Source organism: Nicotiana attenuata, chromosome 1 (genome assembly GCF_001879085.1).
Source record: "Nicotiana attenuata strain UT chromosome 1, NIATTr2, whole genome shotgun sequence".
In the NCBI taxonomy this organism is placed as follows: Eukaryota; Viridiplantae; Streptophyta; class Magnoliopsida; order Solanales; family Solanaceae; genus Nicotiana; species Nicotiana attenuata.
Genome location: NC_031989.1, coordinates 58,565,433 through 58,577,861, shown reverse-complemented (window position 1 = coordinate 58,577,861; position 12,429 = coordinate 58,565,433). Strand labels below are relative to the sequence as shown.

Here is a 12,429-nt window from a genome sequence, read left to right as displayed (position 1 = left end):
GTTGTATGTGTATGTGTGTGTGTGAGAGTGTTTGTATGTGTGTGTGTATGTTTGTTTAAGGATATGTATTTCATATACTGTAACCTGAAATTTTTTCTCGGAGAAGTCATTGCGTACTTTTTTAAAATGCAACCAAACCTGTAAGCCTGCGCAACAAAAATGAGTGATTTATACTTTAGCAGTATATAAAATTGTCCAAGAGCTTCTTTTTTTATTCCTATGAAAAAAATCACATTTCAATTATGTCATACAATAAAGAAAGTCTAAATTCAGACCAAGGATTATTGAAGGTTGGAGTATTTTTCAGTGTGTTTCTTGGAATATGGATGAGGTGCTGGAGAAGACAAGCAAGTTGTTCTGTTATGCCCAACTTGTTTACATCGACTGCATTTGGTAGACTTGAATGGTAGTGATGATTCAGTCGCAGGTATATGCCTCTTCTTTTGTCTTCTTCCTTGTAAAATCTCTACATCGGGAGGTTTTGTGATCTCAGATTGTACATTTTGTGGTATATCCCATGATTTTTGATCTCCCACGGTATTCACATGTCCTTCGTATGTTTTCAACCATGTTTCCCTTGAATACCAATTTGAGCAGTAATCAGATTTCTGCAAATATCTCTTATTCATAGCAGCAATTGCATGTGGACAGGGCAATTCATCCAGTTGGAATTCTAGGCAGTCACAAGTTCTCTTCTTTAAGTCCACAATGAATTTGATTCCTTCACTATTTATTCTAAACAACGTTGAGTCAAGGTTGAACACGTAACAAGGAATAAAAAATTAAGACAAACTATATTAGTGTATTTTTTCTTCAAAAAGAAAAAGTATGAAATTTTTAATGTAAGAAGTAAATCACTGCAACACATATAAAAAGCTGAAGTTAATAAATATACTCACAAACATTTTGCAAGCCAAGTCCATCTTTTTAGTCATCTCTTCTTCTGCCCATATTGATACTCTGTGAAAAGTTTCATTTGCCTTTTTCTCCGTCGTAAAACCACTCTCCCAACTTTTCTTGGATGAAATCTAACATTCTTAAAATAGGCATTTATCTCCCTTTTAGTAAAACGGAATTCATTGATTCGACCATGTTTGTTGTTAGCATATCATAACGTCACCGTGGGAACCACGATCGAGCCCATCTCTCGGGAGGCTCTTCCATTATGTAATTGTATGTTTTCTTGTCAATACTTTTGAATTGGGACATTAACTGATTAAAATCTTCACGTTTGTATGACCTTGCAGCACTTTGAAAAAGATTTATTACCGTGGCTTTTGCATGTCTTTGCTTTAAATTTTTCTCAAAGTGATAGAGGCAGATACCATGGTGAGCTTCAGGAAAACTTTTCTAATCCCATTTGCGATCGATTGGTTTCTATCTAACAAGAAAACCAGTTCACGACGGACTTGAATTGCTTTTCTCATTTCCCCGAAAAACAAATGTATGCCTCGTTGTTTTCTAATTCTGCTACACCAAAACATAGAGGAAAGATTTGATTGTTTGCATCCTTTGATACAGCAACAAATAGAACACCACGATATTTGGACTTTAAAAACGTTGCATCTACTGCAATAACGGGTCTACAGTAGGACCAACCAGCTACTGATGCCGCAGGAGCAAAGAACATGTAAGCAAATCTTTACGGTGAAACACAAAAAAAAACAAATCATAAGGTGTGAAGTTTTTCAAATAGGAACATTTGAAACTTCAGGATGATGGTTAGTATTGTTTTGCTTACCTATTCTGCGCATCTCTTTTTATGCTTGTGTACGTTTCTGGATTTTTTGCCACCATCATGTGTAGGTATGAAGGAAGAATCTAGTAGTTCTCTTCAGGTGTTCCCCTTTATGCAAGCAACAGCTTTTTGAATAGCACGCCATGCCTTGTGATAACCGATGTCAATTCCAAATTTCTTTTTCATTTCATTTTCTACAAAGGTTGTTGTAACCTCTATCTTTTTGTCTCGAACATGTTCTATAATTTGTTCACTTATGAAATTTGATGTAGCATGCTTCTGATCTGATTTTATTGCATCAACCGAGTATTCATGGATGTTATGATATTTTATTACCCTGAACAGTGTGGAATTTTTTATTCTGGTAGCACGTACATTCCAACCACATTTGTCCATGATGCATTTTAGCTCGTATCTCTTGGAACATGATCTAACAGCAGTGAATTCAACTTTCTGGTTTATCTCCAAGCTGCAGAAAAATTTAGTCATGTTTTGTTTTTTTCAAAGATTGATCCAACTCTTACTTCCTCAGGCAGCACATCGTGCCTAAGTATTTTACATAGTGGAGATTCTTTCACCTTTCTCCTTACTCTTTTTCTTGATTTTTGAGAAGCACAAGAACTTTCACCAATTTCTTCAATTCAATCTGATGTTATCGGTATAAGCTCCATGTTTACTTCATCTTCGTTGTTGCTTATCATTGCAGAAGGTAACAAAAAAGCTTTGTTGGATTGTGTGTTGGTTGTCAATTTGCATTATTAGTTGTCCTTCTTCTTCTTGGTCATCGACAAACTGGTATGAATTTATTGGAGGAGGGGGTAATTGTGGCAGCACTATTTATTCTGAAGCAGCTGTAATGTTAGAAGGTTGTTGCCCGTTGTTTACTTCCATTATTGGCCGTCGTACTTCATGTAGATAGTCAGCCTCAGGTTCTGAATCTATCGCATATGCAAGAGATTGGTTGAATGCTGCAGATTCTGAAGGTTGTATTTTTTCGATGACGAAATGGCAATTCTTGTAGGCTGAATCAGTTGTAAGCAAATGTATACACGTACTGAGTTCTTCATCTGTAGTTACAAGCATTCCTTTGCTTGTATTTAGTTCGATATCAAACCATACTTTTAGTACATATCTGGTTGAATCAATATTTGCAACTTCACTAATTTTCTTTAGGAAACTATTGAATGATATGTGCTTATTAAGTAGAACAAGTTTTGTATCGTGATCCAAGTATTTGAAATCAGGAGTCCAACTCCCATTGAAAGTTATAACAATGCAAATCGGATTCATCCTGTAGACTGTAGTTTGGTTAAAAGTCATAACAAAAGTTTCAAATGTAGGACAAAAACTTCAGCTCATCACTAAATACACCAAATAACAAAAGCTTTACGACAAATATTATCGATTCCAGGACAAAAACTTAAGCTTATCAAATGCTGAAGTTTTTAGAAATGAACTAAATAACTTCAGCACATTGAGCTGAAGTTATTTAAAAATGCTTTAGGACAAAAACTATCGAGTCCAGGAGAAAAACTTCAGCTTATCAAGTGCTGAAGTTTTTAGAAATGAACTAAATAACTTCAGCACATTGAGCTGAAGTTATTTGAAAAAGCTTTAGGACAAAAACTATTGAGTGCAGGAGAAAACTTCAACTTATCATGTGCTGAAGTTTTTAGAAATGAACTAAATAACTTCAGCACATTGAGCTGAAGTTATTTGAAAAAGCTTTAGGACAAAAACTATCGAGTGCAGGAGAAAAACTTCAGCTTATCATGTGCTGAAGTTTTTAGAAATGAACTAAATAACTTCAGCACATTAAGCTGAAGTTTTAGAAAATGAATTCAACAAACTTGAGCACGTTTCAGCATTAATTGCATAGTACACAGGAGTGAACATAATAAAGACAATTAAAGTAGTAATTATATTCCGTTGGGGGTATGTGTTAGTGTAATAATTACATTCCTATCACATTCATGCACGCTTTTCTTCAGACAACGTTTAAAATTCCTCTTTGCCTTTTCATATACCATGCAGAAGTTATTTTTCCCTATAAAAGCACGCTATACTTTGAGAGTTTATTCACTCAAACACATATATTTTAGCAGACAAAAAATACAAAAAGGAGAAAAATGGATGTTGTCATCAGGCAAATAGTGGAAGAAATACAAGACAACACATTATAGAGGCCTTTGAGGTAAAACTGGATGAGCTCATAGACAAGTACGACAGGGAGCTGGAAGAAATCAACAACAAGCTTGATACGCTTGTGATGTATGCAAGATTTGATAATCTTGCTGATGAAGATGCTCGTCCATCTGGTAGTGACGACGATGACGATGACGACGATGATGATAATATGGACAATTAGTTTTTCTTTTTGTTATTTTTGTTATTTTGTTATTTATGTTAATTTATCCTTTTCATGTTTAATGAAATGTTCAGTTTTTGTTATAAGTTTTTTGTTCGTTTTTTTTAAGATTAATTCTATTCAAAATCGAAAAAATAGCAGAGGAAATGATTAACCTCAGCTCTTCTTGCTTAAGTATTTAAAGATTAACTGAAAAACTTCAGCTCTTCCTGCTGAAGTTTTTAAATATTAACTAAAAAATTTCAGCACCTATGCTGAAGTTTTTTGTGCAATATGTAATTTTAATTTATGTTTTTTTTTTATTTAGTGTAGGAGGAAAACTTCATCAGCTCATATTGCTGAAGTTTTTACAGATTACGTGAAAATCTTCAGCAACTAATGCTTAAGTTTTTTTGCAATATGAAATTTTAATTTATGAAATTTTAATAGGAGAAAAATTTCAGCTCGTTTTGCTGAATTTTGTAAATATGAACTAAATAACTTCAGCTTGTTTAGCAAATAAACAATGATAACACTCATATAACTCGTTTTAATGAAGTTTTTAGATATGAACTAAATAACTTCAGCTTGTTTAGCAAATAAACCAACAATTTCAGCATATTTGTCGGATTAGAATGTTAGAAATGAACGTCAAACAGATTTAGAATGCAAATTCAGCATATCAGTGAAGTTCGTGAAACAAATTTTGAATACTTACAATGTATTTTGTAATTTTGAATTTGAATCTGGTTCAAATCTGGTTTGCGATAGGCGATCTCAGGAGAGACGGAGTGATGGAGGAGATACGGCTTTGGAATTTGAATCTGGGTATGGTTGATGCATCTTTTATATGTTTTGGAAGGGGTATAATGGTCATATTAATACGGATTTTTTGTTAGTTGGTTACGAAATCAATAGTTTTTAAAAATAGGGTATAGATTAAAGGTGGCATAAAAATAAGGTACGGCTGGAAATCGCCCGTTTATAAGTGGTTAACCTCATGTCGTGGAACATGTGTCTTTGCTTCACAAGAGAGAAGCCCTTGTCAAGCCCACTGCCCGTACGTGTCTTTAAGGTAAAAAAAGCCCAAACCGAACTAATTTACACTCAGGTTTTGAAGTTTATTTTTTAGCAATTACTCTTTGTTTTAAGTGTTGAAATTAGTGGCAAGCAGAAGCATACCAACTTGATCCCATGGTTTCCTTTATGTCCAGTGATAATGCTATGTGGTTTGTGTTAATCAGCTAGTTTTAACATGGGTTGGTTGTACATGTTGTTGCATCCCTGAAAAAGTCTTGTCATTCTGAAGTTGCGGAAGAACACTCATAATACATGATTGTCTTTGACAGCAGCTATTTTTAAGAGTTGTTATGGTATTTCCTTTGGAAGTATTCTCTCAAAAACCTTATTGCAAGGAACTGATGTGTCTGACTCAGATTTTGTTGGACATATTGTAAGATTATGCACATCAAACAACAAAAAATCCAAGAAACTCGAAAAATTCGAGAAAATCCGAAGTTGAAAAACCTGACTATTACGACCCGTTTGGCCATGAGTTTTGCCAAAATAAATTTGGGATTTGTTTTCAAAACTCATGTTTGGCCATAAATTTTGGCTACATTTTGGCAAAATCCCAAATTCCAAAATCACCCAAATTGCTGATTTTGGGTCAAAATCCCAAAACTTAGGAATTATATACATGTTTTTCCAAAATAAAGTTGGAAAATATGTTTTGAAAACGTATGTCCAAACACATTTTCATCTTCAAACCAAACTTCACCCTAATCAGATTTTTCAAAACAAATTTGGGATCTATGGCCAAACGCTAGCTTATTGGTTTGGTTCGTTTTGGTAATGGGAAAAACCAAACCAACTTGGCATATGTATACCCCTAGCCAGAAGTATATGTTTGAATTGCACCCAAAAAAAATGGGTCCGTAGACATCGAAATCTTAATGGTTGAGTTAAATCCTAAATTCAAGATACTACACGACCTCTTGAAATTCTAGGAGTCTGTTAGTGTTGCTTAGAGGCTACTCTACCAAAACCCTAGGTCACTCTTATAAAAAGGGTTACAAAATCCTTTAAAAAATATCTCAAAAATGGAGATCATCTCGAAAATCCCATAAACTCACGGGATATTCACAAAGAGATCAAGAAGTGGCCGGATAATTCTTGATAATCAAATACTTCAAGAAGATCCACAACATACTTTATGGATATCAAATAAATCCATGAAAGCACGCATCATCCTACGTTCAAGAAACACGCTGTTCTAGCCCTCGAATCACGGGGATAATCAGGAGAGAAGAATCAAGGGAATAAACAGAATTGTACCCGCGTCTTTTTATGAATAAAATTATGTTTCTTCATCTTTATATTGTGGTTATAATTTATTTTTGTATCTAATATAATTTGTTGCAAACAGGGTCAACAAATTTTAACTTAGTTTGCTATGTCTCTCACATTTTAAGACAAAAAGGGAGGCATAATTGCAGCAACAAGTCCATCATATCTGCCCAATGCCACGCTTAACGTTTTAAACCCTCAACCGTGTAGGAACATGCAAGATTGGGATAGCCAAACTCATGTTTAGGATTGTTGTCGTTAGTGTAGTGTACTAAATTTCTTACAACCGTATGTGCTCTCTCTTTACTCTGTAAATGTTCATCGATCAAGCCCTGTGCAAATGATTTCCCAGATATTCCACTAATACCTAGTCGTTTGATTCAGATGCTAGTTAAATGGAGTACTACTTTTTGTCACACAAGAGAAAACCATCTACTCTTGAGAAGTATGCTGAAGGATATGCCATTATGAAGCTGACTGTAGTAGATTCTTCTTCTTAGTTACAACCGTAGAATGATTCACAAACTTCCTGTGAATACTAAATTCCTTGAAAACCAATACTAGCAAACAGACAACATAAAATTTTTTGTTCCTACTTGAAGAAACAAAACTATACAAGAGTATATTTGAAAGTACAGCCAAAATCAAATGGAGAACAGCTAAAATTGGAAATTTTCCATGGACATGAAGTCTGCATTGGCGCTGCCATTTTGATCATGAAAAGATTCCATCTTTGAATCCAGTACTGCAAGTTGAGATTTTACCCATGCTGGATTATACCTGCCTTCTACCCACAATGCTTCCCCTGTATCTTTGTGCTTGAAGTCTGGATAGTTTGGACTCCTCTGCGTAAGGAAATAATATCATTTAGTATTTCTTTCGTGTAAGGTTGCGTAAGATAGACCCTTGTGGTCCGGCCCTTCCCCGGACCCCGCGCATAGCGGGAGCTTAGTGCACCGGGCTGCTCTTTTTATTTCTTTCGTGTGCCGGATGTTATTACTAGCAACAAAACAACATTGTGAAATCTAGTCAATCTTGAAATTTGAACACCCAAGTTCAGCATTGGTACATTTCAAACAATATTTTGATTTCTACTACTGTATTTGATAGGTGCATAAAACATTCAGACTATCTTTTGCTTTTAGTTTGTCTTCTTTCCTCCTAAGCAAAAGTGCACTTTTTTAATAAAAAATAGGATTACACTAGATGAATCATATGGCATTCAAGAGCTCAACTCTGCCACAAGCGTGTCACACACATGCATAACACATGCACCAACAAAGACAAGTAAATAAGTGCAACTTGATTATGATGCAAGGAAACTAAGCCAAATAGTGATGCTACTACAATTGACAACTTAATGCTTTACTGGGGTACCTTGTTCTTCCTATTATCCCACCATTCCAGCGGATTAGCAAAGAAAGCTTGCCATAACTCCTCTGTGGATCCAGTGGTATTTGCGGGATAATTATTTTGCTTTCTACCTGCAAAGCCACAGGTAAAAATCTCTTTCAAATTTAATTCCAGAAAGATGTGTACACAGCTCTAGCAGTAACGAAGTTTTTAGGTAAAGAAGTGTTATTTACTTGGTGCCATGGAATTAGAGTCCCCATTATACGAGGCAACAGAAGGGGAGGTCTTTTCAACAAAATTTAATTGCTGAACCACAACCTGCCAAAAAAGACCATAAAAGTTCACCAGTCAATAAGAAAATGAACAAACGTGATGTTACTATAACACTAAAAGAAAAATTAAAATAAAGCTACCTTATAATAAGTCTGCTGTTTCCCATCATCACCTTCAACTGTATCTGAGATTAGGCGACCAGAGACATAAATCTGGTGTCCTTTCTCTACATGCTGATTGGCAATACTAGCCAACTCATCCCAAAATGTCAAATTAACCCTGAAACCACAAAAATAGACTACAGCTGTAACTATCTGATAATAAACCAAGATCTGATATTTCTGCTATTGGCCATTTAAACAGGATAAAGAAGATAGAAAGGGAGGATTGCTATTTCAAGCAGAGTAAGCTTCATCACTACTTAACCGCTCTTTTACTCATTAAGAAGCATCAGTAGGAAAACAAGAACAATGAAATAAAACTTTTATGTAACTCAATTTCACTCGAAAAGAACATGACTGGGTCCTCAAAGAAGACATTAATTCGGAGGACAAACACAGCTGTAAACCTCACAGTGCAAGAGAAATAGAATAGTCATTGCCCTAGTGAAAAAAATAAAAGCCCGAGGCAAGGAGTAGCGCAAAACCAAATGGCCGCTTTCAGGTACTTAGTCCTAAAAGTAAAAGGATGTCACTTCCATAGAGTTGCAAAAGGCATCCAAAAGATTGTTGATTTCACACTTCTTCTGCTTCAAATAAAATGATCGTCCAAACTCAAAAGCATGGAGGCATTTCTAAGAATGCAAATGGATTTGGATAAGGAAATCTCAAAATTAGAGCTTGCTTCAGCGACTATTTTACAGAAGTGCACCTATTTCATGCACTAGAGTAATTTTAGTTTTAGAAATATTGCTAGTCCTGCAGTCGAGCTAAAAATTGGTACCAGGAACCTCATGAAAACTGACATTCTGACTATGTGGTATGGAGAACTCAGAGACTGTCCAGTTGTGGAAGAGGAATAAAAGTAGATTCGTGAACATTAGGATACGTGGATTTCTCACAGCAGAGATAGCTTTCATGAGTCAATGGATTTAACAAGCAGTTTATAGTCATGGATTTTGCAACCCTGTATCTTGAAGTAGGTAAAAGAAAAAGCCAAATTCATTACAGTTGAAAACATGAATAATTTCGCCTTCCGCTTTCACCACTTGTCATGTTAAGATACTAGATGTACATGTGTTTCCTGTTAAAGCATGTGCATTTCATCTAAAAGTTTAATTTTCCAAAGAGAGCATATTTTCATTATTTAATTATGTCTTCAACACGCCCTTTCACGTGCAAGCTTAATTCTTTTTCATGGCATTGCTTGTTAAAGTGTTTGACTATGTCATCTAAAAGTTTAAACTGCTAGAGAGAGCACGGTTATATTAATTATGTCTTCACACGCTCGCTCACGTGCGAGCCTAATTGTTTTTCACGGGCCAAAGATCTGAAAATTCTTTTTGATAAAGTGCCGTGAAACCCGCTTGCTCGATACCAATGTTGAAGTGTATGACCATCTTATCTAAAAGTTTAAGTTATTCGAAAGTTCATACTTATTACTTAATTATGTCTTCAACATTGCCAATTATCTTTTTCAGTTTTGAACAGTCAGATTACGGATGGCCATATCCTCATGGTGCCAACAGTAGATTGCAGTCGTAATGATTTAATAGATAAAGATTTCAAGCTATAACGGCTTCAAAATAATCCATTTAACCCCACAAAATTATAACAGCAGATTGGAAAATGTAAAAGTTTTCAAAAAGAACAAAAAATGCTATGAATTGGGTGTCGTTTGGTTTACCAAGTAGTGTCGTTTTGAGACTTCCTGACAGCGAGGCGAGTCCAAGCTACTACCTTTCCGGAATTCAAATGCTTAATTTGGACAGGCGCAGCAACGTTGCCAATGAGTTGCACCGAATTACAAAGCTCCTTGTTCCACTGTATTTCCGAAGGTCGTGGGTATTGAGAACGCCCAGAGAATCTTTCATATTCATATACATGAACGTCACTGTTTCCATTGCGATTGTAGTCGAATGAGCACCTTATGCTGCCACGTTCTGCAAGTTCCATTTGCCTTGATGCTTTCTTCAACGGCGAGAAAAGGCGAAAAGACAAAGATTTTGCAGGGATGTGAGTTCTAGTAAAGGGGTTTCGAGGAGTTGAAGAGAAGAAGGTGTTTGTTAATGCAATTGTTTGTTCTAACGCCATTATTGTAGTATTTTCTTTCGCTTCCTTGGTAGGTTCTGTGCGCGACAAAAGGATGGAGTGAAACCCAGCGTGCACTTATCTTATCGTATGTTCTTCTTTCTAACTTCGAAATGCCTCAATCCCAGGCCTGCCGAGATAAAAGTCCACATATAGGTCTTGCTCTTTAACAACTAGCCAAACATTTACCATATAATTAAATATAATAATCCCCGGATTAGATGTGAAATTATTTTATCCTACGTTCGATTAAATTTTTAAATATGAGATTAGAAATCTCGGAATTAATTAATCCCATATTTAAATATTATTATATCCCATATTGAGGCTGGTAAGGCTGCGTACAACAGACCCTTGTGGTCCAGCCCTTTCGCGGACCTCGCGCATAGCGGGAGCTTAGTGCACCGGGCTGCCCTTTTATTAAGGGTGGATAATAATCCTTGGATCAATTAATCCCAATATAAATACTAAAATAACAAAGATGCCCTTTCTAAGGCTCTTCCCCCAAGTCTTTTAAATAATTCAAGCTTAAAATTTGAAATAAAAATTTATCTCGACTTATCTAGTGACTTGTATACATCAAATACATATTTATTTTATATCTCGTACATATCCTATTTCTAATCCAATGAACCAAACATTTTCCAATAAAAATATATTCTCTAAATAATCTCGTCATTATTTAATTTTCGTATTATAATTAAATTTAAATTTTAAAAAAAATAAATAACCAAGCTTTTTGAACTAAAATTTTAAAAATAAAAATAAATTATGCATTATGTGTTGTTAATAATTAGTTACTCTCTTTGAGTTAACAAATTTGAAGTTTTAATTTATTCTAAAATAAAAAACAAAAATAAGAAAAACAAAACTGTCAATTCAAATTGGGAAGTAGTTTCTTTCTAATATGGCAGCCTATCTATAAAATACTACAAATATTTTCGTATATAGAAAATAATTTTATTTCAAATTTAAAAGATAAAAATATTATTTCGAATTTATAGATAGAAATATTGAGTTGAGATTTAAAAAATAAGAATATTTCTAGAGTAAGAAAATATATATCTATATTATATTAAAAGAGAATTATCATCAAAATATTAAGCCAATTGACAAGTTAATACAAGTTATATTAGTAAATGTATAGTACTAAGTACTTGCTAATTTAATAAAGAATAAATAAGGAACAAACAATCTATATCTATATCTTCTATCTATCTATTAATATAGAAAAAAGGAGAGGCAAAACAATAATACTGCTCCAAGTGTCAATCCGGGAGATCGACACGTGTTAATGTTTAAGACAACACTCCAATAAGCTTGGAGATTCAAAAAAATTACAAAAAAAAAAATTAAAAAAATTAATTTTCAGCTTTTAAAGCAAAAATATGTTTCAGTTAATTCCCTTAAGATCCCACGTTAATTTGTACCAATACAAAGCATTGATATGTTTCAGTTATTTTCCTAAGAGTCCACGTTTGTGTAGCTATCTCAGTCCCACGTTTTCTGGACTCCCGTATTTCTTCATCCACGATCATCTATTCAAATTTTTGGACTCCCACGTTTCTTACTCCATAACTTAGAAACTGTCTAATAATGTGTCAAACGTCTGCTCCCTCTTCTATTTTCTTTTCTATTCTCTACACCTTTTTTCCTCTGCTCAAAATACAGAAGTTTGCAAATATGGCTACAACAATTCATGAAATCGGTCAAAATTCAAGCAACTCGATGCAATGAAATCTCAAAGTTAGAGTCGTTCGAATGTGGGAAATGCCGGATCGTTTCAATCCTGAAACAACATATTCGATTGAGTTGATTTTACAAGATGCAAAGGTAACATATTCAGCTTCACATAGTTCTAAAGTTTTTCTTCTTTTCTGGTTTTATGGATAAATTTTTCACAACACAAAGTAGTAATTGTGAAAAATTATATGTAACTCAGTACTCTATTTGTGTTAAAGTTATATTCACAACAGTACTCTTATCACGACCCAAACTCCGCCCCGGTCGTGATGGCGCCTCTCGTGAAGACAAGGCCAGCCAGACCATTCCAGATCACCTCCTTTAAGCAGTTAAACAGTTCATAAACAGTTTAAATATGATTTAATGATATTAATTAG

General features: G+C 34.6%; 2 protein-coding genes across 2 annotated transcripts; both read right to left on the bottom strand.

Moving 5' to 3' along the window:
- Positions 282–1,797, bottom strand: LOC109236433. The gene is made up of 3 exons (XM_019402617.1): positions 1,742–1,797; positions 1,560–1,640; positions 282–735 (listed from the first exon to the last, which is right to left on the bottom strand). The coding sequence occupies exons 1-3, from the start codon at positions 1,795–1,797 to the stop codon at positions 282–284; spliced, it is 591 nt and encodes a 196-aa protein (XP_019258162.1).
- LOC109227327 (protein OSB2, chloroplastic-like) lies at positions 6,871–10,442 on the bottom strand. Its single transcript, XM_019392446.1, has 5 exons — positions 9,906–10,442; positions 8,201–8,339; positions 8,021–8,105; positions 7,812–7,918; positions 6,871–7,279 (listed from the first exon to the last, which is right to left on the bottom strand). Exons 1-5 carry the CDS (start codon positions 10,310–10,312, stop codon positions 7,094–7,096), a joined length of 924 nt encoding a protein of 307 aa, XP_019247991.1. The 5' UTR covers positions 10,313–10,442; the 3' UTR covers positions 6,871–7,093.